This window comes from Acinonyx jubatus, chromosome C1 (assembly GCF_027475565.1).
Source record: "Acinonyx jubatus isolate Ajub_Pintada_27869175 chromosome C1, VMU_Ajub_asm_v1.0, whole genome shotgun sequence".
NCBI lineage: Eukaryota > Metazoa > Chordata > Mammalia > Carnivora > Felidae > Acinonyx > Acinonyx jubatus.
In genome coordinates, this window is record NC_069381.1 from 8821854 (window position 1) to 8849628 (window position 27775).

Sequence of the window (27775 nt, forward strand, 5' to 3'; positions counted from 1 at the left end):
GTGGATCTCCTACTCAGGGAAGAGACCCACTTTGAAAAGGACATGCTGGAATATTCAGCATCGTTCTTTTTATTATTATTATTATTTATTATTATTTTTTAAATTTATTTTTCAGAGACAGAGGGTGAGAGACAGAGCACAAGTGGGGGAGGGGCAGAGAGAGGGAGATACAGGCTCCAAAGCAGGCCCCAGGCCCTGAGCTGTCAGCACAGAGCCCGACATGGGGCTCAAACTCAAGAACTGCGAGGTCATGACCTGAGCTGAAGTTAGAAGCTCAACCAACTGAGCCACCCAGGAGCCCCTCAGTGTAGTTCTTTTTAAGTAAATATGAGTGAGCAGTAAAGATATCCAGACTGGTAAGGAAAACCAGCAGCATGAAAGAGAATAGCAAGATACGTTGACAGAAACATTTACTATGGATGGAACAATAGGAATTGCTTCAGGAATAGCAATAGAAGTTTAAAAATTTAAATTAGTGTCCACAGGGGGTGCCTGGGTGGCTCAGTCCGTTGAGTGTCTCTTGATCTCTGCTCAGGTCATGATCCAGAGGTTCATGGGATAGAGCCCTGCGTCGGGCTCTGTGCTGACAGTATGGAGCCTGCTTGGGATTCTCTCTTTCCCCCCGCCTCTCTCTCTCTCTCTCTCTCTCTCTCTCTCTGCCCCTCCCCCACTCACTCTCTCAAAAGAAATAAACTTAATATAAATAAATAAGTAAACTAGTGTCCACAGAAAAATTCAAGTTGCTACATCCATAAAGCGAGAACAGAACGCAATAAAAAAGAAATAGTAAGAAAATAGAGGACCAAAAAAAAAGGCTTTTAGAAAGTGTGCCTGTTACCAATGGTGGCCTCTCAACTCTCATTGCACCCTCAGCTCCTGCTGTGCAGTAAAGAGCTGGACTCTTTCCGCATTTCTCCTCGTGAACGTGATGTTAAGCTTTGCCCGTAGAGGGTGCTGGGGAGCCACTGCAGGAAGAAGGAGGCTTTTCTTGGCTGCATTTACTTTTTCTTGCTCTTGCTGCACTCTCTCAGCAGGGCGCATGGGTGGGGTCATCTGGTCCCAGTCATGCTCCCAGAGTCGAGGGTCCCTTGCAACCTCATAGCCCCAGCCTAGGTCTGGTGACCACCTTGGCATGGCCCTTCCAGTGGGGACACTGGTACATCCCAGGCCTCATGTCAGCAGAAGTGCCATAATTCCCTCGGTGCACTCCCAACCCCAAGTCTTAGGACTTCTGCATTCCCATTTCTCATGGCCCTCTTGACTTGGTCACTGTGTGCTCCGGGCCTTGTACCCACAGCGGTGCCCCAACTTTCCTTGCATACTTGACCTGAAAAATACAAGATTTCAGACTGAAAGGACTTACCAAGAGCAAAGCAGGATGAATGAAGATTACCCACACCTAGACATAATAGACGTATTTATTTATTCATTCACTAGTTGACAGACATTTGGATTATTTCCAGTTTGGAGCTATTTTTTAAATTTTATTTATTTATTTTTGAGAGAGAGAGAGAGAGAGAAGGAGGGAGGGGTGCAGAGAGAAAATCCCAAGCAGGCTGTAGGCACAGAGCCTGACGTGGGGCTAGAACCCACAAAACATGAGATCATGACCTGAACCAAGATCAAGAGTCAGATGCTTAACCAACTGAGCCACCCAGGCAACCCTCCAGTTTGGAGCTATTATGAATACAGCAGTTACAAACATTCTTGTACAACTCTGTGTGAATATATATTTTTGTCTCTCATGAGTAAATACCCAGGAGAGGGATGACTGGGTCACTGTGCTGGCCACACAGAATGTCTTTAAGGGTCAATTCAGAACCTGCCACCACCTGTGATCTGATCTCACAACCTAGTTTTACAGATGGAGAGAATCATAGGGCCAGAGCTAGAGCTGGAACACAAGGATCCTGAGTTTTAGCCCCGAGTACTCTCCACCAGACCACATCAGCTCCTTCTTAGTTCTGAACCTAGAATTTTCAGTTAAGATACAATTAAGTTGGAGAGCAGAACAAAAACATTTCAGACATAAAAGGGTAGAAAGATTTTCCCTCGTGTCCTCTTTTAGAAAGTTACTTGAAAACGTAATCCAGCTAAATGAGGGACAAGAAACAAAAATCCATGAATCTAGAAAACAGTGACTCTGTCCCAGGGGAGCAAGAAAGGGAAGTCCCAGAATGATAGCTGTGTTGCAGACCAATTGAACCAGATAAGAGGGGTAAAATGAAAGAGGGCTCCAGTGAATTGTCTTGTCTGCAGGAATGAAAGAAAGAATTGCAGTGAACTTTATGAGTAGTACCTTTGAAAAACTTCATATGGTGAAGGCACATTATTCTTTTATCAACAAGAAAAAGAAAGGCAATTGAAAACTCCAGGGAAAATAGAAAGCTGACAAGAAATTTACACTCCGAATATGAAGATGAAAATTTCATCTGACTTTAAGCACTTGTTGGATATACAAAAAGATAATCCATTTTATCTTGATGCTATGACCATTCTCCTTCAAATGGCCCAAGGATCAGGTGTTTGGATTTAAAGAGAAATATTTCAATCTGGTAAATAATATCCTTTTTAGTTCTAAATTGGGACAAAGAGTAGGTAGGTTCTTTTTTTTTTTTTTTTCTCTTTCAGTGGGCCCTTACCAGAGAACACAGACAGACTAAGTAGTGGCTAAACAATACCTTCTGTTTACCTCCAGATTGAAAGAAGGAAGAAAAGGGGAGGGTCACTAACCCAGGGAGGAAGGAGGAAGGTATGGTGCACATAGAGAGGTTGAGAAGCATCCAAAGACCACTGGGTCCATCTTCTCCACTTAGAGAAGTTCTATTGCTGGATTCCAGCAGGTATTCCAGTGGGAGCTCAGACTGAGGCTGCCTTAGAGAGACGCCAGAGGGCTCTCTGCTCATGGTGCTACCTGCGTGTATCCATAAGTGGTATATTTGAACACAAGAACTTCTCCAATCCTCTCAAAGTCAACTCTTGTTGAAACCAATGACATCTTAAATGTAATTCAAATACTGATTTACAAATAAATAGAAATTATAATAACAAATTGCATCATGTTCCTCATAGGCTAAAGCCTCCAGGCTTCAGCTAATTCAGGTAATAGTCTGGTGGCCATGTGGAAAGACATAGCATCTATTTGGAGACTGCCAAAAGAGGAGAGTTCCTCAGGACCCTACTAATCCAAAAAGGAAATTAATCCTTGCTTCACTTTCTCTTCAAGGTATTTCAGGAAAAATCTGAGAGGCAGCACAAGAGCTTTTTAGAAGGGAAATGAATGTGGGTGGGGGATTTGCTTTGTACCCCATCAGAGGAGGGGTGCTGTCACCGGGAACATGGGGGTAAAGAGGGATAGTGATCAGCTTCAAATGTGGGCCAGTTTTTTTAGCCCTACAAAAGCAGTTAATTATAAACTTGTAAGAAAGTGCTCATTCCCAAGGCAGGAGGTGTGCTCTGGGCTGGGACTAAGGAGCCCTGCCTTCTGGCTCTAGCTCTGGCTCTATGATTCTCTCCATCTGTAAAAAAAGAGGTGGCTGGGTCAGATCAGAGGAGATCATCTCTGAATGGTCCTTAAAGACGTTCTGTCTGGTCAGCAAAGTGACACAACCTTCTCCCTCCAAGGTACTCAACAGGAATGAAATTCTATGTCCTCACAAAGACTTGTGTGAGAACATTCAGAGCTACCTTATTTATAATAGCTTCAAACTGGAAACAACCCAAATGTCCATCAGCTGGTGAATGAGTAGGTAAATGGTGGTACATCTCTACAATGGAACATTGTTCCATGGAACATGTTGCTCTGTGCAACATTAATGAATCTCAGAAATATTATGCTGAGTGAAAGAAGCCAGACACCAGAAAGTACATACTGCCTGATTCCATCCTGTGCAATTCTAGAACAGGCAAACCAATCTACAGTGACATAAAGCAGACCAGTGGTTTCCTGAATGTGAGGGGAGGATTTATGGCAGAAAGGCACTAGGGAACTTTCTGGAATGATGGGAATGTTGTAGATCTTAAATGGAGTTAGAGTTACATGGATGTATACATTCTTCAAAACTCATCAAACTGTACACTTAGAGGTCATTTTCTTCTATATAAATTATGCCTTAATGAAGTTGATTTCAAAAGAAAGACTTTAAAAATTGAGGCTACATTTAAATATCAGGGGATAGTATTTAAATTTATTCATTTATATGTATTTATCCGTTATTTATATAAAAGAGTGAGCGAAGGTAAGCAGGGGAGGGACAGAGAGAGAGGGAGAGAATCTCAAGCAGGCTCCTCACTGTCAGTGCAGAGCCTGACATGGGGCTCAGACTCACAAACTGTGAGATCGTGATCTGAACTGAAATCAAGAGTCAGATGCTTAACCGACTGAGCCCCCCCAGGCGCCCCCAGGTTTCTCTTTTAAATAAAGTCAGAAGACCTAGAGCCACCAGGCCACCTTCCTATGTGACCGCAGTTGGCTGGAGATAAGGAGCAGCCTTTTCACTTTGATCTTTTGAGACACGAACCAGACCGTCTCAGCCAGCTCTAGCTGCAGGAATAGCGGCTGACAAACAACGTTGACGTTTCAGTGTTCAGCTCCTGCTCCTCCGTGGGTCAGCTGGGCACTCTGCTGACTTGCCTGGGCTTACTGGTTTGGTGTGGGTTTGCTTCCAGCGTTTCTCATACTTCTGGGACCAGCGGGGGCCCCTCCCTGCCCAGAGCACCATCTCCTTATGGCAGCGGTGGAAGTGCAGAAATGCCCAGGCTGGAAACAGGCACTCTCTTACTTCCGTCCTGCTCCCCTGACCGTCAGAGTCGCATGGCGTTGGTGAGGCAGAAACACAGACCCCTCCTCCACCCGAGGAGTGGACCCTTGATTCAACCTACCACACGGATCCCATCCTATATCGCTAATTAAATCGTTGCTTTGGGGAGAAAGACAATTTTTTAAAAATTTATTGATTTATTGAGAGAGAGAAAGCTAGAGAGTGGGGGAGGGGCAGAGAGAGAGAGAGAGAGAGAATGAGAATCCCAGGCAGGCTCCGTGCTGTCAGCACATAGCCCAACCAGGGGCTCCAACTCACAAACTGTGAGATTATGACCTGAGCTGAAATCAAGAGTCAGATGCTTAACCGACTGAACCCCAGGCGCCCTGAAAAAGCCCCACTTTTTAAGAACAGCTTTATTGCAGTATACTTTACATACCACAAGATCTGCTGGTTTTAGGTGCGTATAATTCAATGATCGTAAAGAAATTTACAAAGTTGCAAAACCATCACCACGATCTAAGAGACCTCACACCTTTAGTGGTCAATCCCCATGTCCCTCCCCAGCTTGGACAAGCACTGATCTACTCTCTGTCCCTCTAGATAAGCCCTATCTAGACATTTCCAGAATATGTGTTCTCTAACGGGGTTCTTTCACTCAGACTAATACTTTTGGGGTTCATTCAGGCTGTCACATGTATTAGTGCTTTTGTTCCTCTTATGTCCACACAATATTGTGGTACTGATACACATTTTATTTACCCGTTTACCAGTTGATGGGCATTTGGGTTGTGTCTACTCTTCTGGCTGTGATGAAGAACACAGCTATGAATGATCATGTACAACAGACAGTCATGTACACGTTTTAATGCGGCTGCACACCAGCCTCCCCTATGCGCTCGCTCTCTTCCTTCCCCCACCTATGAGCCTCCCCACTTTCAATTTCCTCTGCTTAGATGGCCCTACCCATACACACATCCCAGCAACAGCCTCCCGAGGGAAGCCTTCCTGGTCAGATGAGGTTGAGTCTCCCATTAAAGGGAGCCCATGTGCCTTCGTGTGACACCTGCATCATGTCTGTGAGCCCCACCAGCCTGCAAGCCCCTGACAGTAGGGATCGGTTTTGTGCACTGCTATGTCCCAGGCTGCAACACGGTCCCTGGTACACAGTAGGTGCTCAGTAAAGAGTTGTTGCATGGAGGGAAGGAAGGAGGGAGAGAAGGAAGGAGACAGGGCCAGAACACTAACCTGGGTCTGCCTGGCTGCAGTGTCGTTCCGGCCTCACCGTGTCGCTTCCCTGGAAGTTACCAGTCCTGCTGGGTAAGGCTCCTTGACACTGATTCTACGACCACTCCCTGCAGGTACAGCTGAGAGGGATGCCACCCATGAGCCGCCGCCTCCCCTAGAAGCCCACCCCGAGTGCAGCACCAACCCAGAGGACAGCAAGGCGCCCACCAGGTGACTCCCTGGTCCATTTTGGGGGAAGCTGGGCTGGGGTTGGAGGTGGGGCCTGGGCTGGATCTCTGTGCCGAGCTCACAAGTCATCTTGGAGGATGTGTGCCCATTTCTGTGCTGGGGTGGCTGGAAATGGCTCCTGTGTACACACTTCCCTCTTTCCATCTCAATCATCAGTCTTACCTCTGGCTTCTCTCCTGGCAGCGCCACGGCCTCTCCGGTCTCTGCAGCAGACCCCCAAGGCAGTAAGGAGCATGGAGGGGGCAACACCCACACCTGGGGAGACACCTTCACATCAACGAGCTCCCCTATCTCTTTCTCCTCCACGGGAAAGCCCATTCTGGTTTCAGGTAATGATTACCCCCCAGAAAGGAGGGTCTGCCTCCCAGGAGGCCAGGAGGAGGGAGGTTTCTTCCTGGGCAGCAGCATCCATTGGGTGGGGGAGCCCAAGGTTGACCCCAGATTTCTGGCTTCTTGAGCTGGGCCTGCGGCTCGGTCACTAGCTAGCGATTGTTCCTCAGTTCTTGTGAGCAGGGACTTTGTTCACGGCTTCATCCCCATGGCCTGTAATTGCTACTCAGAAAATGTTTGTACCTGGTTAGCTCAGTTGGTAGAGCATACAACTCTTGATCTCAGGGTCATGAGTTGGAGCCCCACGTTGGATGCAGAGTTAGTTCACTTAAATAAAACTTTTTTAAAAAGAAGAAGAAACACGAGAGACGATTAAACGTATTTGGTGAATGGATATAGGACCTTGACTAGTTGCTTAATTCCTTTGAACCTCGGTTTTCTCACCTGTAAAATTGTAACGCCATGTAGCACGCAGGGCAGCAAGCATTGGAATACATGCAGCTAGTCCAGTACGGACAGGGCTCCTTCTAGACAGACATTCCAAGTGCGCTTCGTTTTAGGGCTTGCAGTTCTCGTGCCGAACACTAGGGGGCGGCAGTTCTCCAGCCAGCCGTCCTCAAAGCGCCCATCCTGGACTTGCAGTCTCAGCAGCTTGTTAGAAGAGCAAATTGTGGGCTCCACCCCAGCCCCACTGAACCAGACTCTGCATTTGAACATGGCCCCCGGAGATCCCTATGCACATTAAAGTTTGAAAAGCACACATATGGCGCATGCTACTTTTTAACATCTGAAACTGGACTTAAAAATCAGTAACTAGGTATGCGATCTTCATAAGGGACAAAGGATAAAAGGAGCAATTTAAGTACTAGGTTGTAAAAAAGTGTATACTTAGCTAGCGGTTAAGCGTGTAGGTGCTGGAGCCACCCTGGCCTGGCCCAAGCCATGATTCTGCTGTTACCCTTTGCCATTTAAGTGAGTTACTTAATCTTCCCAAGCCTCAGTTTCCCTCGTTTGTAAAAATGGAGATGGTAGCGGTGCCTACGTGATATTCAGGGAACGCTTCCTGAGCATGTTTATGTTCTCATGGAGCTTCCCATCTGGAGGGTAGCTGGGAGTCCTCCCAGACTCCCCATGTCACCCGCCTCGCTACTCTGCCCGCCCCCGCCCTGACTCTGGCCACACCGGAAGTGCCACAGGCTGTCGGGGGATGCACATGGCACGTGCCCTCCTCCACGGCCACTGAGACTGTGACTTCTTTGTTGTTGTTGTTGTTGTTTTTAAATGTTTATTTTTGAGAGAGAGAGGGAGAGAAAGGGAGTGTGAGCCTACAAGCAGGGGAGAGGCAGAGAGAGTTGGGCAGAAGATCCGAAGCAGGCTCTGTGCTGACAGCAGAGAGCCTGATGCGGGGCTCACTCCCACGAACCATGAGACCATGACCTAAGCCAAAGTCAGATGCTCAACTGACTAAGCCACCCAGGCGCCCCTAGACCATAACCTTTTGGACCTCAGTTCCTTCACTCTGGCTCTGTGACTCCTCAATTTCTCACTGTCTAAAAATGGTTTGCTCTTCTGTCAACTATTCAACTCTCCCGATGGGCTCCCTAGAGCCAGGTGAGGGAAGGCAGGTCGATAAGGGCCTGGTGCCAGGGAGATATAGGGTCTGGGTTTCAGTCCCCTCTCAGGGAAGGACCTGGTCCTGCCAGCCTCCATGGCATGTGTCCCAGGAGAAGGAGAACATAGTCTGGGCTCGTGAGGGCCGTCCCATGTGGTTGCAGTAGGGTCCCTGGCACACTGCGATGGTGGAGACCTCGGCCCCCCCCCCCCCCCCCCCCCCCGCATCAGAGCGGAGAGTGCAGGGCCGCCTCTGTGTTCCAGGACCTGTGCTCTTCTGGATGGTCATGATCCTGGTGGTGGTCTTGGTCTCCATCTCCTTCCTCCTGTGCCACTGGAGGGCCTGCAGGAAGTGGATTCGGCAGAGTGAGTAGATGTCTCCTGGGGGCCTTGCAAAGGGCCAGGCGCCCTGCACTAGTCTGGCTGGGGCCCTGCCCTGCCCCGCCCCCTGAGGCTCCCTGAGGCTGGCACCTCCAGCCAACTCTGCTGTCCTTTCAGAGCTCCACCTGTGCTACCCTGCCCAGACCTTCCGGCCCACGCTGGAGCCTGTGGGTAAGCATCCACGTGTCCAGAGGGGCTGCTCGGGCCACACGGACACAGCAGCTCTGGGCCCTGGGTTTGGGGCTCCCTCTGTCCGCAGCCTCATCTGTAACAGGAATGTGATGCGGGTGGGAACTGCACGGCCTGTGCCTCACAGTCCTCCCAGAGGGCTGGCAGGAAGGTTTAAGATCCACCTCGTCTTTCGTTCTTTCCTCCACGGTGCCTCCCGGAGAGGCGTTCCTGAACGCCTTCCCCTCCTTCTGAGCCTCCCTACGCCTTCCTTTCTCCCCTCTCCTGCTGGCAGCGAGGGGCATAGTGGTCTGTAGGGCAGGCTGATAGGGCTGGGATCCTGGGTCTACCACTTACCAGCTACATGGCCTCTGGTGAGTTTCTTAATTCCTGTGTCTCCGTTTCCTCACCTGTAAAAGGAACAGTGGGACTTCGGAGGGCGGGCGTGTGGATCCGTCGAGGTGGGCCTGTTGGTGCTGTGCGGAGTGCGTGGTGGGTGGGGCCGTGCAGCGGGGGGACTGCTGACTGACAGACCGGTCAGTGTTGGGGGCCTTTTTCCTCACCAGGAATCTCAGGGCTTTCTGAATTCTAGGTTGTTCTGAAGCCCTCCCTGGCCCTTACTCTCTGATCCCTGCCCGGCTTCCGGGTCAACTTTTGCAGGCCGCCTTTTGGAACCCCTGACCTATTTCCAGCTCTCACCTGGTGTGTGTGTTGTGGGGGAGGGGTCCCAGCCATCTCTGCCCCAAGTGCCTTTTCTCCCCTGTGCAGCCCTTTCCAGGCAGGACAAGGTCTTCATCAGCACTCCATAAACACTGATTGAGCACCTACTGTGTGCTGGGCCCTGACCATCGGGGAAGGAGTGAATGGGAATTGTCTGAGCTTCCCTTTCTGCTTTCGAGGCAGGCTCCCATAGAGGGTCTCACTGACCCAGAAACCCCAAGGGAGGTGGGTGATGATCGCCATTCCACAAGGAGGCAGCCAGGCTCAGAAAAGGTGGATAAGTGCCTGGGGCCACACAACCTTCAAGGCTCAGGCGTGGTCCTTGAGATTGTGGACTTTGTCTGTGGAGTACAGACCTGTCACCTCCACCTTCCTCCCCCCAAGCTGTGTCCACCCCCAGGGTCCACTCATGAGCCCAGTGGTCAGCCTCAGGCCAGGTCACAGCTCCTTTGTCCCCCGGGCCCCCATCTCCCCAGGGCCCTTGGAGACCCTCACTGTGGCCCACCTTTTGACTTGAGCACAAAACGTGTCCACTGAAGCCTGTTTTGAATTTGATGAGTTTCACAGCAGGTGCATGTGCTCCCTTAGCAAGGGGGGTTTTCGTGTTTTGATAGTTTCAAGCCTTTTTCCATGAGCTGTCAGCCCTAATGTCTCATTGAAACCTGTGTTTGCTTTCTTGACATTTTTCTAGTATTGAAATTTCCATTGCCGTCAGTTTATTTTTTTCTTCAAACCTTCTTGATGGCAGTTTTGCCACAGAGAGAGAGAGAGAAAGAAAAAAATCACCTCTTAAGAAGCCAGACCTACAAGGAACCAAGCTCTGAGACTCAGTGGTGGCCATCCTGTTTGGGGCTGTTTTCGGCCCTCTGGCTTCCGGTGGGTCCCTGGGCAGGGGGCGGGGGGGGGGGGGGGCCTGGGTTCCCAGGCCTGAGATGGAAGGAAGGCGAGGCCAAGATAAGCACCCAGGGCCCAGGATGAGAACGGACTAGCGGGGTGGATGCCCCATTCCCTCCCGAGCCATGGGTGCTAATGGGGGGAAGCGGCTTTCATTCCTGTGCTTGCTCATTCGTGTATTTAGATCATCCTCCAAGTGGCTCTGTGCTGGATACCCAAACGGTGGTAGCTCTCCCAAGCCTTCAGACCAGTGTCAGTTGTTTCAGGGGACGGAAGGCTAGCAGGATGGGAATGCGTGACCCAGCCCTCCCTATCCTGGAGCCCCAGCGCTTTACCAGCCTTCACTTGAATTGATGTGACTTTATGGCACATGTCCTTGGTGACAGGCATTTGCAAAACACATACGTGTACAGGGGGTCTGTGAGGCATCTGCTATTTTTATTCCCATTTCACAGACCAGGAATCAGAGGCACAGAAAGGTGGAGGAACCTGTTTAAGGCCACTTGGTTAATAGGCAGTATGACCAGGATATTGTTGTTGCTGTTGGTGGTGAGATTTTTGTACAAAGGGCCTCTCACTATTGACGTGTGGGGCCAGGTCGTCCTTTGCTGTAGGGGCTGTCCTGTGTGTTGTAGAAGGTTCTGCAGTTTCCTCGGTCTGTAGACCCACCAGATACCAGTAGCGCCTCCCAGCTGTGATAGTCAGGCACATCTTCAGGTAGCTCACTGTCCCCTGGGGGTGGGAATCACGCCTGGTTGAGAAACACTGACTAAAATTCTTTTAATCCTTCCTTTTAATGACACTGAAGTCATTATCTGCTACTTCAGGCAGGTCGAAGTTGAAAAACATTTTGTGTTGTTTTGAAACAATTACACACTTACAGAAAAGTCACAAATGCAGTACAAAGAACTTAATTTTTTCTGAACCTTTTTAGATAAGTTGCCCACTTAATGCCTTATCATCTCCAAATACTTTAGCGTGTGCTCATACAAACATGGGCGGAGTTTTAGACAATGTAGTGAAACCATCAAAATCAGAGAATTCACACCGATGCATTTACCACCAACTAATTCTCAGACCCCTTTCAACTTTCTTCATTTATCCCAACAACATCCTTTATAGCAGAAGAATCCAGAATTTCGTGTTGCATCTGGTTGTCATGTCTCTTGCGTTTCCTTCAGTCTGGGTGCATTGCTGCCTTTTCCTCCATGTTCACGACTTTGCCACTTTTGGGGATCCCGGCCCTGGGTTTGTGGATGTCCCTCACCTTGGGTTTGCCTGATGCGTCCTCACTACTGGAGATTGGAGTCCGGTCATGTGTCTCTGGTGATGGGAAGATCCTAGGAGTGACACCCAGTTCCCCTGGTGGCATCCGTCCTGCCAGGCTGCAGCACCAAGTTGCTCTTTTCTCCTTGGCAAGTGCTAAGCACTTTCGGGGGGGTACTTTGAGGCCCCGGGAATAACCGCTTCCTCAACAAACTGTCTTCTTTTTCCTTTGTGTTTATAGCTGCCTGGACTCTTGGATTGCTATTTTATTCTGTTGCCATCGTTATTTAATTTGATGTTCAAGTTGCCTCAGATTAGGCCAGTGGGGGCCCTTGAAGCTGGCTCCTGTGTCCTTTTGTCCCATCCTTTCCTGTTTTGAGCACTTCTTTAAGATGATCCCAACGTGCCTGGTACTTTCCTGCCCTCGCCCTGGAATCGTGTATGTCTCCAAGGAGCCTAGGTCTTAATCTCGGGGTGCCCATTGCCAAAGCCAGGCTGAACCTCTGTGCCTGACTCCTTCCCTGGGTCTGGTCTGCTGCCCGCAGCAGCCAGGACCCCAGGCCACATTGGGGCTGGGACTGAAAGGGGAGAGTGACCAAGATGGAAGGGACCGATAGTGTGCGCATCAGAACCCCTGTGCTCGGCTATGGTGGCCCTCAGAGTGGCCCCGGGGATACCATGCGCTTGTCCCAGGGGTGGCCGATGCTTAGTGTGTCCCTGGACTCAGGTCCTAGGGTGCCAGATGCGTTTATAAGAAGATCACAGTTATTCCCCAAAGCAGGAAAACAAATCAATGAAGACAGTGGACTGAAGCAACGTTTTTAGGGGAAACGCACTTACGAAATCTGACCTCTGTACTTGGCATGACTGGTTCTGGGTCTTTAATCAAAGCACACACGTGGGTTGTAACGAAGCTGTAGGCAGACATTAGTACCTCTGGATTCTGCCTTTTCACCTTTGTGTTATTTTATGCTTGTTTCCAAGAGTCAGTATCAAATGCTGATTTTCTCTTTGGTGGGATGGAGTGCCGAGCCTCATTAATGTCCCGGGACCCACTATATGCCAGGCAGCATCCTGGGCACAGTCCCTTTTTCACGTTTAAATTTTTAAAAACTTTAAACACACTTCATTTTTTAGAGCATAGGATATTTGAAAAGATAGTACAGAGAGTTCCCTTATCGCACCCAGTTTCCTCCATTATTAATGTCTTACGTGAACATGGCGTATTTGTCACAATAAACGAATCAATATTGATACATTACTATTGACTTTATAAAGTCTGTACTCTATTTAGGTTTACTTAGTTTTGCCCAACCTTTTTTTTTTTTTTTTTTACTGTTCCAGGCTCCCACCCAGGAAACCATGTTACAAATAGTTGTTGTCTCTGCTTGGGCTCCTCTGGGCTGGGACAGTTTCTGACTTTCCTGTTTTTGATGACCTTGGCAGTTTTGTCTTGTTTTTTTAATTTTAGAGAGAGAGTAAGAGCATGAGCAGGGGAGAGGGGGCAGCAGGAGAGAGAATCTTCAGCAGGCTCCATGCTCGTCACAGAGCCCAACACAGGGCTTGATCCCATGACCCTGGAATCATGACCTGAGCTGAAATCAACAGTCGGATGCTTAACCTACTGAGCCACTCAGGCGCCTGTCCACCCCCATGACCTTGCCAGTTTTGAGGAGTACTGGCCAGTTATGTTGCAGGACGCCCCTCTGTTGGAATTTGTCTGACATTTTCCTCCTTATTAGATTGGACTTAAGGGGTTAGGGGAGGAAGACCACGTGAGTACAGGGTCATTCTCATCATATCACATCAAGGTTCATGCTCTCCGGGTGATTAATCATTGGGCACCTTCACGTTTGAGATCTCATTTATCGTCACAAAAACCCTCCAGAGTTGGCATGATGTGTCCCATTTTCCAGACATGAGGACTGAGCCTGGGAAGGTGAAGTAATGTTGTGTTGGCCTTCCTGCCAGGAAGGCCTCTGCTTCAAGACTGCTAAGCAGCCTCATTGTTTGGCATCTGGCTCGTTCTCAGCTTTTTGTTTATTATAAATACCACCTCTGTGCACAACCCTGTTGTGTTCTCTTGGGTTATTTCCTGAGGGTGTGTACCCATAGAGGGATTACTGGGTCAAAGGGTGTGAGGTTTTCCTTGCCAGTTGGCTCTTGAAAAACATGGAACCGGTTCACAGGGCATGAGAAGCTGTGTTCTTTTTACCCACATCCTCTCCAAGACTGAATTTTATCACTTTTATTTATTTTATTTTATCTTGTTACTTTGTTGTACTTTCTCCCTGTGGCCACCCAAATCAAAGTTGGCTGTTTGCAAAACTCAAACTCACTCTTAAAGGACAAAGATGAGGCCTCACTGACATCATTTAAAGGAAGCTGCCTCGGGCCAGAGAGCATTTGGTGGCTTGGACTATGGACAGTGGCTACCTAGTGGGAATGAGCCACGGCCTCCCAAGGTGACCACTGTGCTGGGAACACCAGTTACCAGAGGAAGGAAACTCGGTGCATTTGTTAAGTCAAGAACCCAGAATTGTGTCATTTTATACATGTTCTCCTTTTGACCATCATTCTGGTTCCTTTCCTCTTTAGACACTTTTTAGTGTCCGGTTCCTTTCCTCTTTAGACACTTTGCTGATGGTCGCTTAAAAGGTACATGTAAGAGTGTTCCCCAAACTGACCTAACGTCTACACAGCATGTTCACACCACCTGTCTTGTTTGTATTATCACAGCTGGTGGGCCTCCAGTGAAGTGTTTCAGCTAGGATTCAGGGCTCATGGTTCCCAGAGCTGCTGAAATCAGAGAGTGTTCTGGAGGTGACTTAGCTCATTGGCATTTTCAGAGCAGATCTCTCTGGTCAGGTGTGCACACCCACAGCAGTCTATTCCAAGTCTCCGAGAGGGCCTCCTCAGGAGTCCTAAAGGGCTGTGTGTCCCTAGAGGACGGTCTATGCTGGGAGTTGATTTGCCCTCGGGTAGACCAGATGCCTGGGCACCATCTCCAGCTGTCTCAAATGGCCAGTGGGCCGTGGCTAAATACCAACATGTGCTTGGCCATGACTTGGCCCTGTATTTGATAGGAGAGAAAACCTGGGGGTGGGGGTTTGGGATAAGAAGTAGTTGTGCCCTGAGAATCCCTGAGTCTGTGCCTCCTGAGCCCACCAGAGGGGGATGGTAGGTGGCAGGCTGACGATGAGCAGCTGTCTTCCTTGAAGGTGGTCATATGGGCTCTTCCAGGCACGAGTCGTAGAAACCGAGCTCCCACAGAAGGCCTCCAGGGTCGCCTGGCTTCGGTATGCCCGGAGCAGGTTCAGCAGAGGTCCTCAGGATCGGTTATCTGCTCTGTGTTACCAGCCCTGAGGTCTTCCGTGAGACCTTTGCACGGGGCTCTGAGGAGTTCTGGGCTCTCTAGACCCTGGGGGCTACAAGATAGTGTCCGCAGCCACAAACCAACTTCTGAGCCCGTGGGCTGGGGGAGGGCGTCAGTACTGTGATTGGCTTAGTGGCTGGGGGAGAGGTGGTTCCCAGTTCTCCCATTGCCGCTACAGAAGTGAGCGCTGGGAAATGAGTTTCTGTGCCCAGGGTTCGGCGCGGACTCTGAAGCCATCCACTGCTCTCCAGCCCGAGGGCCTAATAAGTGTCAGCCGCCATCCATGCGTGGGCTGGGATGGGACCAGGTAGCTCTCAGACCCTCCTCGGTGAAGTCCCTGCTCTGCTTCTTTTTGCAGATTCCAGGCCCAGGAGGAACCTGACCGTAAGTAGCCCTTCTTTGCCCCGCCTCCCTGGCTTTGTGCCCCTAACTCTGACTCCTTCGCTAGCAGATCTGCCAGTTCTGAGAGCTGTGGGTCATTCCCCAACCACAGTGATGGGGTGCGCCCCCCGCCCCCGCAGGTTCAGGCTGGGTCTGCCCCCCGTGGGATGCTCTGAGCACAGCGGGGCGAAGCCAGGCTCTGGCAGTGGATGGGGAGCCCCACCCGCTCAGCTGCCTCTGGCTCCCGGCTCACCCTGCTGGGGACTCTTCCAGAAGGGCCGTGGATTTGGTTTGGGCCGATTTGGGTGCCAGGTGTGGTCAGAGGAAGGCCATGCTGACCTCCCCTTTTCTCCTTCACTCCTCTGTGGCTCTCATCCTCACAGCTGGGATGGCAAATCCAGAGCATGACTCTGAAAATGTAGCCATCACACATGGGCACTTCCCAGGAGCCAGGCACCTCGCTTGTGACTCTTAAAGTTACCTTGGGTAGGCCGTACAACACTCAGAGGTTGGTGCTGTGGTCCATTTTACAAAAGAGGAAACAGAGGCACAGATGGGAAAGGATACTCCACAGCTGGAAAATAGATCAGCGAACCCTGGTTTGATTTGAACCCTGGTTTGTATGGCTCCAAAGCTGGTACCCTGGGCTCTAAGGACCTCTTCACCTGCCTTTTACAAGCAACTTGCTGTGGGCAGGCGCTAGGCCAGGCTTTGCAAACTTTACTGTTGATCCTATGATTACCCCAGATGGGGCTTCGACACCTGGTCCTCACTGGGCTTGGCCTGGTGCCCTGCTATGCACCCAGCCTCCAGGAGCAACCTTTGGGGGGAAGAGCAGGGGTGTTGCCATCGGGAGCTGAGGGACAGGGCAGGACATATGGATGAGTCTCATGTGTGTATGGTTCACCTATTTTTGTTTTCTTTGATCAAGTCTTCCATACCCTTTTTAAAAAAAATTATTTATTTTGAGAGAGTGTGCATGCATGCAGGTGGGGGAGGGCAGAGAGAGAGGGATGGAGAGAATCTCAAGCAGGCTCCCCACTGTCATCACAGAGCCCACGTGGGGCTCAAACTTGTGAAACTGTGAGATCATAACCTGAGCCAAAATCAAGAGTTGGATGCTTAACCAACTGAGCCACTCAGGCGTGCCCCCTCACCCACCCATGACTTTCTTTTGACTCAGACTTTCACCCTTGGAGAAAGGTTTCCATCCTTTAGTCTTTAAATATAATAGAACCACAATGTGAATTCAGTTTCAAATTATGGGAGGTCACATTCAAATATGCTTGGGTCAGATAAGTGGCTATTACAATACCAGGAAATTTCATGAACAAGGCATTTAATGATTTCTAAGATAACCAAACATCTTTTGGCCACGGGAGTCAGTGCTTTTATAGTAACTTGTTTAAAATGCCATCTTTTGGACTTCAAATTAATATAAAAGAATATTTGGGGTTATGTAGATATACTTTGTGAATTACTCAGACTCATTCCCTAACTAGTATGTGTTAGAACATTTCATGAGGGGCTCCTGGTTGGCTCAGTGGTTAAGCATCTGACTCCTGGTTTTGGCTCAGGTCATGATCACACGTTTCATGAGATCGAGCCCCAAGTCAGGCTATGAGCACAGAGCCTGTGCTATGAGCACAGAGCCTGCTTGGGATTCTCTCTCTCCCTCTCTCTCTGTTCCTCCCCCATGTGCTCATGTGCTGTCTCTTTCTCTCTCTCTCTCTCTGTCTCCCTCCCTCTCAAAAATAAACTGAAAAAACCCAGAACACTTCATGAGACCACTTCTCCTTTATGCTTACTTATAAAAGTAAAAAACTAAACCATTTTCCTGAAAATGTACAGAACGCATTGATGTAATCATGAACGACCGCTGTCCCAGGAGGTCAGGGCTGGGGAGTTGGGGTGGGTCTGGAGAGCACACTTACCAACAGGTGCTTTATGAGCATGGATTCCGGAGCGAGGCGCCAGGGTTCAAGTACTGGCCCAAACACTTACTAACTAACCTGAGCAAGTTCCCTGACTCCTCTGTGTCTCTGTTTCCTGACCTGTAAAATGGGGAGGGGGCTATTCTCAGCGCGTCGCACTGAGTGATGCATTGGTGAGTGCAGTGTGGGATGCTGGCTACTGTCATTTAGTACAAGTTAAAAGCAACACGACTTCTAAAATTCTCCACAGGGACATCAGGCTCTCAAACCTGAGAAGCCTTGGGGCACCTGGGTGGCTCAGTCGGTTGGGCGTCCGACTTCGGCTCAGGTCATGATCTCACGGTTCATGAGTTCGAGCCCCATGTCGGGCTCTGCGCTGACAGCTCAGAGCCTGGAGCCTGCTTCTGTGTCTCCGTCTCTCTCTGCCCCTCCCCCGCTCATGGTCTGTCTCTCTCTCTGTCAAAAATAAATAAACATTAAACAAAAAAAACAGCTGAGAAGCCTTGGGTGGTGTGTGGCAGCTTTAAGGCAGAGAGGGAGACCCACTGGGGTCTACAGACATGAAGAAACAGGGGCTTCCCAGCTCAGAGCCCGAGGGGAGGTTGGGGCACCCCGCATCAACTCCCCATCTTCTGTGTCCACAGCAGTTGAGGAGTTGCATATCGGTGGCCAAGCCGGGCACAGAGGAGCTGGGATTAATGGGCCCCCCGGCCGTGGAGACCTGCCCCAACGGGGAAGCGTGCCTGCAGAGCATGCGGCTGCTGGATGCCAGCCCGGCCGGGAGCCCCCCGTCCCCCAGGGACCTTCCCAAGCCCCGGGTGACCTCAGAGCATACCAACAACAGGATCGGTGAGTCTGCCGATTTGGGGCGTGGTCAGGGCCGAGGGGGCAGCGGGGAGATGGGCACTGGCTCAGGGTCCAGTGCCCCCGACCGGAACCAGAGACCCTAGGGCGCGAAGGCCCAGCGAGGAAGAGGCCCTTGGAAGCAGGAGATGCTTGTTGTGAGAGAGTTAAAGCATGCTTAGGTATATTACGAAGGCTGTTCCCCCTCGTTACCCCAATTCAAATTTCTGTAAAACAGGAATAGTGCTAATTCTGCCTCATAGGGCCATTGCGACACGTGGAATCATGCGTGGGAGGTTGTCCTGGTGGGTGGGGGTGAAGGTGGGGGAAGGGGCTCCCCTGCCTGGTGCCTGTTGTTGAGGTGAGATGTGGACGCCGCCCCATCCCCCAGCAAAGAGCCCCGTGAAGGGAAAGGAGGACACCTTGAAAGGTGCCGGTGACAATGAGACCTGCCACTTGTCTAGGTGAAAGTCATCTCTCGTTGTCCCATGGCCTCTGAGGACAGTGTCTTCCTCCTCTTTTTATAACTGGGGACACTGCAGCTGGTGGGGGGGGGGGTGCGTGAAGAGATCTTCCCTGTCACACAGCCACTGAGTGGCCCAGCTGGGACACGGCCCCCCACCTGCGGGGCTCCGAAGCCTTTGGCTTGCCCACGGCGGCCTGGAGGTCAGCACTTCCCGAACTGCAGCCGCCCTCCCACTCAGGCGGACCTTCTGCTTTGGCTTCCCAAAGCCTCCTCTCCTTCTGCTCTCCACCCTGCTACACCCAGAGTGTTTGTGCCAAAATATATGCCCGTCCGTTGTGCACCCCTGCTTAAACCCCTGGGGTTGGGGCAGGGGTCCCTGTTGCTCTCAGGATGGATTCCAGGATTCTTATTCCGGCCTTCAGACTGGTCACCAACTGCCTCCTCCCCAGCAGACTCACCTGCCTCCTGACCCCACAGGCCTGCTTCTCCTACCCACTGGCAGTTTCCCGAGTTCACAGAGCCCTCCCTCCCTCCTGAGCTTCTCTGTGGAAGCTGCTTCCTCACCCTGGATGGGCAGCTCCCTCTTTAAATCTGGTCAATTCCTGAGCTCCTGAGGCCCCTGCCCTTTTGCCTCCTCCTCCAGGAAGTCTTCCTGGCCCTCTGCACTCTCCTGTCTAGACCAGATGCCCCTCTGCTGTGCTCCCCCAGACCCCAGGCCTCCTGACCTAGTATCCTCAGCACCCAGCAGTGTGACTATTTGTAGCCTCCCTTCCCCCCTCCCCTCACCCCTCCACCTGGCTGTGAGCTCCATCTCTGTCCTCTGGAGGGTTAACCGTTGCTGGGTAATACCAAAGAGGCTTTGTTCTCCACATTTCTGTCGCAGTTGGTGGTGGATTGAACTCTTTGGGGCTGAGTCTTTCATATGAAAACAAAACTTTTGGAATTGTAGCTTTCAGCAAGGTTTTTTGTTTTTTCCCCATTTTTTAAAAGAGGGTTATTTGGGGAAATACCACCAAAGACATCTCCTTTAAATTTCCTAAGAAGTCCTAATGTGAACGTTTGAGTCCCTGCCGAGGGCAGTGCCCAGAGGGAGCTGCGGGGGCAGGTGGAGGGAGGTGCCGAGCTCCCGGGATGGGAGTGGGCCGTCTGCTCCAGCTGGCCTGTTAGCCTTGCTGGCGAGCGTGGTGGTTGGGAGCGAAGGCCTTGGAGGTCCTCTCAGGAGCCTTTTGTCCTTCTCATACCATCCCAGAGGGGCCCCTGCTGCCCTGTCCAGCACCCCCGGGGGACCAAACTGCAGCTTGAGCTTTATCCCTCGCCCCCAGGGCACCAGGCAGGGAGAGCCCCTTCACTTCCCACCAAGATAACTTGCCTGGATTCTAGAGCCCCGGGTGGGCTGCTCCATCCCAGTGTCCTGCTCCACCCCAGCTTTCAAGTTCCTTCTTGAGCTTCCTCATTCAGACTCCAGAGATAGTCACGGGCCGGGCCGGGCTGCTGGGAGGCCCTGAGTGCAAGGCCATGTAGCTGGGCCGGGTAAAGGCTCCTCGCTTCTCGGCTTACTTAGCTCCCCTGAGCCTCCAAAGCCCCAGCCATAGATGGTGGTACGACCCTTAGAGGATCATGCCTCTGATGGGGTGTGCTGCTGATTCATCCAAGCAACATACACCAGCAGCCCTACTACGTGCTACTCAGGCACAGCTGTGAAGGCTTCGGGTGGGCGATGGGAAACACGTAGCGAACACCTGAAGACCCGAGGTACGGCCCCGAGAAAGACTCCCAGGCTGCGGCTAATTATCAACAGGGCTGAGGTTTCTTTTTTTAATTTTGTTTTTAAGGTTTTTCATCTTTCAGAGACAGAGAGACAGAGCGTGAACGGGCTCTGAGCTGTCAGCACAGAGCCCGACGGGGCCCGAACTCACGGACAGCGAGATCATGACCTGAGCTGAAGTCGGACGCCCAACCGACTGAGCCACCCAGGCGCCCCAGGGCTGCCTGGGTTTACCTGGACCTTAAGAGGTTCATGGGGCTCGGGACTGTCACGGCCATGTCCCAGGAGTGCCCCCAGGCAAACCGGGACAAGTCCGTCACCCCTGGTTTCTGATTTAGGCACGTGGATAGGAGTGGAAAGGGTGGCCAGTCAGGTGGGGGTTTCTTCTGAGACTTCTAACTACCTGGTGACTTTGGGCAGGTCTTTTAACCTTTTGGGGCTTTAGGTTTTTTATCTGTCCACAGGGACAATCCTAGACTCTCCCCCTGGCAGCCGGGATGTGAGGATTCGGGAGTAACGCGTGGAGGGTGTCTGGACAGTGTCTGCCACCGGCTAACCTCCTCTGGAGCTTCCCGGGGCTGCCACTTACCAGCTTCTCTCCCCAGGGCTCGCTTTCTCTCCCGGCTTTACTCTCTCCTTCCCTACCAGATCCCCACTGAAACTGGAGGAGACCGTGAGCCTCTCCCACAAGGAGCAGGCGGGCCGGGCCAGTGCTTAACTTCTCAGTGCATGGTTTCTAGCTGTTTTATTTCCTTTGAGCCTCAGGACACCTGTGAGGTTGGTGGGGCTTACCGTGGATCGGAGAGATTGTGTCATCTGCCTGAGGCCACACAGTAGGAGTGACGAGGCTGGGGCTTGCACCCACCTCTGCCTCCTCACTCCGTCCAGCCAGGGCTCCTGTTCCCTCCCTTCAACCCATCCTTTTGCTTACAGAGAAAATCTACATCATGAAGGCTGACACAGTGATTGTGGGGACCGTGAGGACCGAGGTGCCTGAGGGCCGGGGCCTGGCGGGGCCGACGGGGCCTGAATTGGAGGAGGATCTGGAAGGGGACCACGCGTACCCCCACTTCCCGGAGCAGGAGACAGAGCCGCCTCTGGGCAGCTGCGGGGACGTCATGTTCTCAGTAGAAGAGGAAGGAAAGGAGGCCCCCTTGCCCATGACTGTCTCTGAGAAATGAGGCCTGGTCTGGGTTGGGGCTGAGAGGGCAGCTGGGTGGCCCCGGAGAGGCCAGGGTGGCATTAGTGGCACCAGGCTGGCAGCAGAGGCCTGTGTGGCCCGAACTGAGGTTCCGGCATCCGGTGGAAGACCAGCCTGGGCAGGGGGCTTCTGGTGGTTTCCAGTTGCGCCCCGCCCAGCTGCCCCCCCAGCCCAGACCCCGGGGGAGCCTGGCTCGTGCCGTGGAGACAACCCAGGGGCTGGATCCGCACGGCAGTGTTGGAGCAGCAGGCAGACAGCAGGGACTGGGCGCCCTGTCTCCCACCCCTGCCAGGAAGACGCCCTCGGAGCCCGGAGCATCAGACGCACACCGCCAGGGCCGGAGCTCACTGGCGGCAGAGATTGTGAGGCACAGACCCCTCGGCCTGCTTCTCTCGCCCGGGGCCTCGGGAGCAGTGCCCCCCTGACCTTGCTGCCATGCCGGCAGCCCCCAGTTACTGTGGTGTGGCCCCCATGGGCACCGAGCCAGCGCCTGTGGTGGTTTCTCCTGAGTCAGTGGGGAAGCCAAGGGACGAGGCATCATCCCCCATCTTGGCAACAGCTGGCACGCTGTGCTCTGTGCCAAGGTGTGTGCCCAGCCTGGCCTCCTGCCCTGCTAGGGCTGAGCGAGACCCTCCTGGTGCCTCCAGCCCCTCCCTGTGCTGCAGCCCCCACGGTGGGCTGAGGGCCTGGGGTCAACTGTCTCAAAATGTCCCCACCAGTTCTCCCAGTGGGAAGCATCTTGGGACCCAGATGTCTGTAGATGCTCTGGTTGCGGGGTCCTGCTCCAGCCGGAGACCCCGCCTACCCGGCTGCCCTCCTGGAGAATGGCCTGCTGAAGGGGAGCCATGGGCCCTTCCTGGATCCTTGCTGCTGTGTCCTGGGAAATGAAGACGCACCTTCCCCAGCTCTGCCACGCTTATAGATCCCGGTGGCCCCCCGCCCTGCCCTCGGGCTCCCCTGCTCAGCACCCACGGTGGGGATATGGATGTCAAAAAGTAACGCGGTTTCACCCAGGCATTCAAATGCCTTCTTCTGGATTCTTGGAAAAACAAGTAGTTCAGTCCAGATTTCAGGATCTTTGCAATTCACGAGAAGGAGAAGCTGCCCTAACTTGGGTCCGCTGGCCTGCTCTCCCCGGGGCTTTCAGACTCCTATAAACACACGAGGGGCCTTGGAGAGGGGCCTGTGGGCAGAGGACAGGTCGGCCGCAGCCCAGGGCATGGAGTCTCAGCCACCTAGAGGCTCCTGGAATTACCCCCTGCAGGAGGCCAGGCCCGGGAATCTGCTGTTTACCCACCAGCCTGCTCACTGTCAGGAGGAAGTCGAGGCTGGGTCAGGAATCACAAGGGTAGTTTCTGAAACTGCTCAGATGTTTTTGGGAAAGTTGGAGAGGCTAGGACGCTGACACACATACCAGAAGCTGGAGAAGTTTACATGAAATTTTAGAGACAGCACCGGCACTGTGCCCTGAGCTTTGGCTCTGAGGGGCCCCAAGGACGCCCCACCCTGCCCAGCAGGCCACCCAGCAGGGTTCTGGCAGTCTTGACTTGAAGATACTGACGCATGTCTAATGAAACGGAGCATTCCCTTGCCCAAAGGCCCCTCACAAAACTTTCGATCCTCCAAAACTTTTGATCCTCAGAAAATTAGTAAGGTCCCTTAAAAAAACTAATCGTAAGGCTCAGGAAACTATCTTTGGATTAAGAGCATTTGAGAACCTCTGAGCAGGAAGGGTCTGGGCAGTCTCTCTCCCCACAGGACAGGGAGGTCCCTCTTCACCCATCCGCCTGGCAACCAGCCTCTGGTGACAGGGAGCCCACTATCTGTTGAGGCAGCCCTTCCTCTGCGTACCGCCTGCTCCCTGGTCCCAGACCTGTCCTCCGAGGATATGCAGAATAAAGCCTCTCTTGTCATAAGGCTCTCTTTGAGTATTTGCAGAAAGAGATCCCTGGCCTCCCCATGACCTTCTTCCCTCTGGGCTGGGCTGAGCAGCCTCCCAGCTTGGGAAAAGGGGAGTCACAAAGTAGTAGCATAAACATGTAGTCTCTGGAGGCGGGGGATGGAGGGGGCGGGCAAGGGGAAGACGAAGGGGTAAATGTGAGACTTGGACTTTGGGCCTGAGCTGGGGGGGAACTGCCCCCACAACAGGCAGCCAGCCTGGAGCCCCCCTCTGACTGTGGTTCCCCTGTGGGGTGGAGGAAAGAGACAGAGGGCTGTGGTCAGACTCACCCACCCCATCCCCAGGACTCCAGCTCATGTCCAGACCGGCAAATCAACCCAGCCGTTTAACCAGCGTCTGCCTGCCATGTGGCTGGTCTGAGAGCCACGGTGAATTTCCCTGTCTTGACCCGTGATCAGGGGCTACTTCTGAACCTCTGTCTGTTCTGATGTCCAGGTGGGCAGACAGGCAAGGCCCCTCCTACTCAGGCTAGCACTTCGTAGGCTGTAAGGATCCCTCCCGTGCACACGTACATCCCTCTTCCTGAAGAGTTTGTATTCGGGGAGTGACGGTAAGTGATGTGTCCTACGGAAGCTATTGCATTCAAAGGAAATTTATCATTTCCCAAGCTGTCTGGTAGGTTGTAAGCTGTTCTAGGTTCTGAGAATCTGCAAGTAAGGCCAGGGCCGGTCCCCGAGATGGAACAAGAGGCTTCTGTCTCATCTCATCCCTCCCCTGGGTGGGGGGAGATCCTGAAGACCGGTCACCGGGAACTGGCCTGTTGGGCTAAACAGAAATGAAAATCGGTGCTGACAGTGCAGGAAGTGGAGGGCGGGTGGGGTGGAGACTGAGACAAAGTGCAAGTGGGGGAATAAGGCTTGATTGGAGGCCAAAGTGAGGATATTAAAAGTTTCGAGGTCCACTCCGTGACCCTCCCCCAGGCCCCTCGCCCTGGGCCAACACCCCATGCTGGGTGCACATCCTGGGGCCGTGCCCAGGGGCCAGAGGAGCACAGGTCACCAGTGTTTGAGAGCGAGGTGCAGGCAGGGAGGCCTGCCCACTGCTCTCTGGGGCGTGGGCACAGAACAGCAGCAGTGTGCAGGTGGGGATGGGTCCTGGGGTCAGACCTGGTTCGAGTCCTAGCTCTGCCACTTACCAGATGGGCACTCTTGGTTATGTGCCTCTATCTCCCTAAAGCGATTTCCTGGTCTTGGAGGTGAAGGTATCAGTCTCTATCCAGTAGGGTCATGGGGTTGCATTAGACCCCACCTGATACGTGGATTGTGCTTGCTGCATGGAAGCTTCTGTCCTGGGTGCAGCCTGGCTGCCACTTGCCAAGAGCGAGCCCTTCCTAGGCTAGCAGAATTCAGCTCCTTCCAGCCTACAAACAGGTCACCCTCAAAAGGGCATTATAAGTGGTGGTTGGTTCCAGCAAGCCTGTGTTTGCTCTGGTAAGGTTAACCGGGGCTTTCAGGCTCTCCTGGGACCTGGCCTCCCTTGGGGCCAAGTTGCAGTGGGAACCCCTCACATCATGGTCATAGGACTGGGCTGTTTATTAGATGTCTGGAACTCTGGGTATTTGCGATGTGCTCTGGGTCCCTCTGCAAGGGATGTCCTGCTCGTGGTTCTAGTGCATTCCAGGCTGCACTGCATTGCTACTCAAGATTTTTTTTTTTTTGAGTGGCCTCCCTCCCTCCTTCTTCCCGCCCTCCCTTCCTTCTGAAAACACCCATGGTGACCAGGCCCACATCTAGCTGCAGAGAGACCTAGGAAGGCCTAGGTCTGTCTGTCTAGCGCTCAGACTTGCTGTCCTGGGTCCTGGGTCCAGTGGATGGAGACTGATGAGTGTGCACAACTGATCAGTGAACAAGGTCATTCCAGGATTAATCGCACTGTGTGCTACAAGAAACCCCAATCTGGAGCCTGTGTCACAGTGTCTGGAAGGGAGGGGCAATTCTGGCCAGGTGGCCGGGGAAGTCTTCTCTAAGGAGGGGTCCTCTGAGCTCAACCTGAGGTGACATGACAAGAGGGAGTCTGGGGACCTGGTGGCAGAACATTCCGGCAAGTTGGGAACAGCAACCACAAAGGCCCTGAGGTGGGAATGGCCAGGAGATTCAGGATGCACGGGACATCTGGGTGGCTCCGTGCACTGAGTGTCCAACTCTTGATTTCGGGTCGGGTCACGATCTCGTGGTTTGTGAGTTTGAGTCCCTCATTGGTCTCCGTGCTGGTGGTGCAGAGCCTGCTTGCATTCTCGCTCTCTCTCTGCCTCTCTCTCTGTGCCCTGTGCACTCTCTCTCTCTCTCAAATAAACTAGAAAAAAAAAAAGATTCAGGAAGCACAGCACCCTGGTGGAAACACAGTGAGCAGAACAGAGAGGAGCAGGAGGTGAGTGTGGAAAGCAGCGGGTGGGTCACGGGGGCCTGCCGGGCGGCTGTCAGGCACTTAGACTTCATCATAAAACATCATTATTTCTATTTTTCTCCTATTAGAACAATAAACATCCTGGTATTATCTCTGGAATAGGCGTGAAGGGCCGAAGCAGAGGCAGCAAAGTTTGTTTGAACCTATTTCAGAGGGAAGCCTGGGCCAGGGGCACCGGTGGCCAGGAGCCAGGAAGCAGTGGGACGGGTGGTCTCAGGACACAGAGAGAAGCCTGCATTACTGATTCATGTGGCCCTGGTTGATGTCACCACAGGAGGCTGGCCGTCAGTCAGTCTAGTTCCCCCTTTCTCCGGGTGCCTTCCAGGAGAGTAAAAACCACACCAAAAATTCCTGGGGGAGGCTGGAGCCTTTGTTTGTTTTCGGGTGTGGGGCGTGGGGTCTCTCCGAACCACGGCCTGCACTTTCTTCCTCCGTCGGCCAGCACGCGCCCCCTTCTGTTTCATCACCGTGGCCTCGCCTGTCGGGGAAGGAATGGCTCAGCTCAGTCAGGATTCACCTCCTGCTCGAGTGACTCCGGCTACGGGGCCTCCAGCAAAGCCCTTAAGCGCCTTTAACTTCGGTTTCCCAATCTGCAAAATGGGCACAACAGCTGCCTTCCGAGGTGGTCGTGCGGCCCAGCGGTAACGCGGGGCAAGTGCTCGGCCTGGTGCTAGGCATGGTCCCTGTTCAGGAAATAGCAGTCCAAGTAGGCGTTTCAGGAGCCTTACAGTTGGCTCCAGCCTGTCTACATTCTTTCTGTATTTGAGCTTCATGATGATAGCTGAAAAGCCAAGTATCAGCGCTCCCTTTTACAGACCGGAGCTCAGAGAGGCAGACAAACGGACCTACTGTCACACAGCCGGGAAGTCCCCCTCCCGCCCATGTGGCCAGGATGCCTCTGTGGTTGGGCTGTGTTTATGTAGAGCCATCATCTGGCACTGTGCCCTCTGGACAAGTTTCCTTTCACTTCCCAACTCTCCACAGCTGGGAGATGGGAAGGAGGTCAGTTTCATTCCTCCTCTTCCAGGGAGGCAGAGATGGTCACAGGAGGCTGGGGAACCTGCCCAAGGTCAAGTGGCAGGCCAGTTGTGGCTTTCTGAGTCTCCTGGTGAGGCAGAAAGGACACGAGGCTAGCCCAGTCAGAGCCTCTGTTCTTGGAGCTTCTCCCCCTGATCCTGCGGGCAGGGGAGACCCAAGGCTGGGAGGGCAGGCAATGCAGACAGCATCTTCTGGAGAACCACCTGACCCCGGTATTGCCTTGTGCATCCTCAGTCACCCCTTGTGCCCTGCTCTCTGCCCCCATGCCCCTGAGGAGCCCCAGAAGGAAGACCAGTCGAGAACAAGCCTCCCCATTTCACAGATGGGAAAACTGAGCCCCACAGAGGTAAAGCAATTTGCCTAACATCTCAGCTTGGTGCTGTGTGGAGACAGGGTGGGGGGAAATCACTGTTCAGTCCAAGTGAACAAGTAAAGATTACCTGCTGACTTTCATTCTTCCGTTCTTTGTTTTTGTTTTTAATTTGGTGTTAAAAGTAACTGTGGTGAGTGAGTTGGGTTCTTATTTATGAGGCAACTTTGCAGGAGTCAAAGTAGTTCCCACAGTCAGACGAGAACGTCGTGGGAGCAGGGCTTCCTAAGCACACGGCTTGTTTGGTCCAACAGGGCTCCTGCTTTGAAGGGCCAGCGCTGGGTTTACTGCTTTGCTGTGCTGTCTGATAAATTATTAACCTTTGGACAAAGGGCCCTGTGTTTTCTTTTTTTTTTTTTTCCACTGGGTCTCACAAATGACGTAGCTGATTCTGCATAAGAGGCAGCGAAATTGTTAGGAACTTACTCAGGT

General features: G+C 52.4%; 1 protein-coding gene across 1 annotated transcript in view; it reads left to right on the top strand.

The window, feature by feature from the left end:
• TNFRSF8 (TNF receptor superfamily member 8) overlaps positions 1 to 25813 on the top strand; it is a 57101-nt gene extending 31288 nt beyond the window's left edge. The window contains exons 12-18 of the mRNA XM_053207306.1: positions 6122 to 6218; positions 6420 to 6565; positions 8442 to 8543; positions 8676 to 8729; positions 15341 to 15366; positions 17945 to 18146; positions 21305 to 25813. Coding sequence (XP_053063281.1) covers positions 6122 to 6218; positions 6420 to 6565; positions 8442 to 8543; positions 8676 to 8729; positions 15341 to 15366; positions 17945 to 18146; positions 21305 to 21552 — 875 coding nt within the window. The 3' untranslated portion in view covers positions 21553 to 25813. The remainder of the gene's footprint in view (positions 1 to 6121; positions 6219 to 6419; positions 6566 to 8441; positions 8544 to 8675; positions 8730 to 15340; positions 15367 to 17944; positions 18147 to 21304) is intronic.
• Positions 25814 to 27775: the final 1962 nt, after the last annotated feature.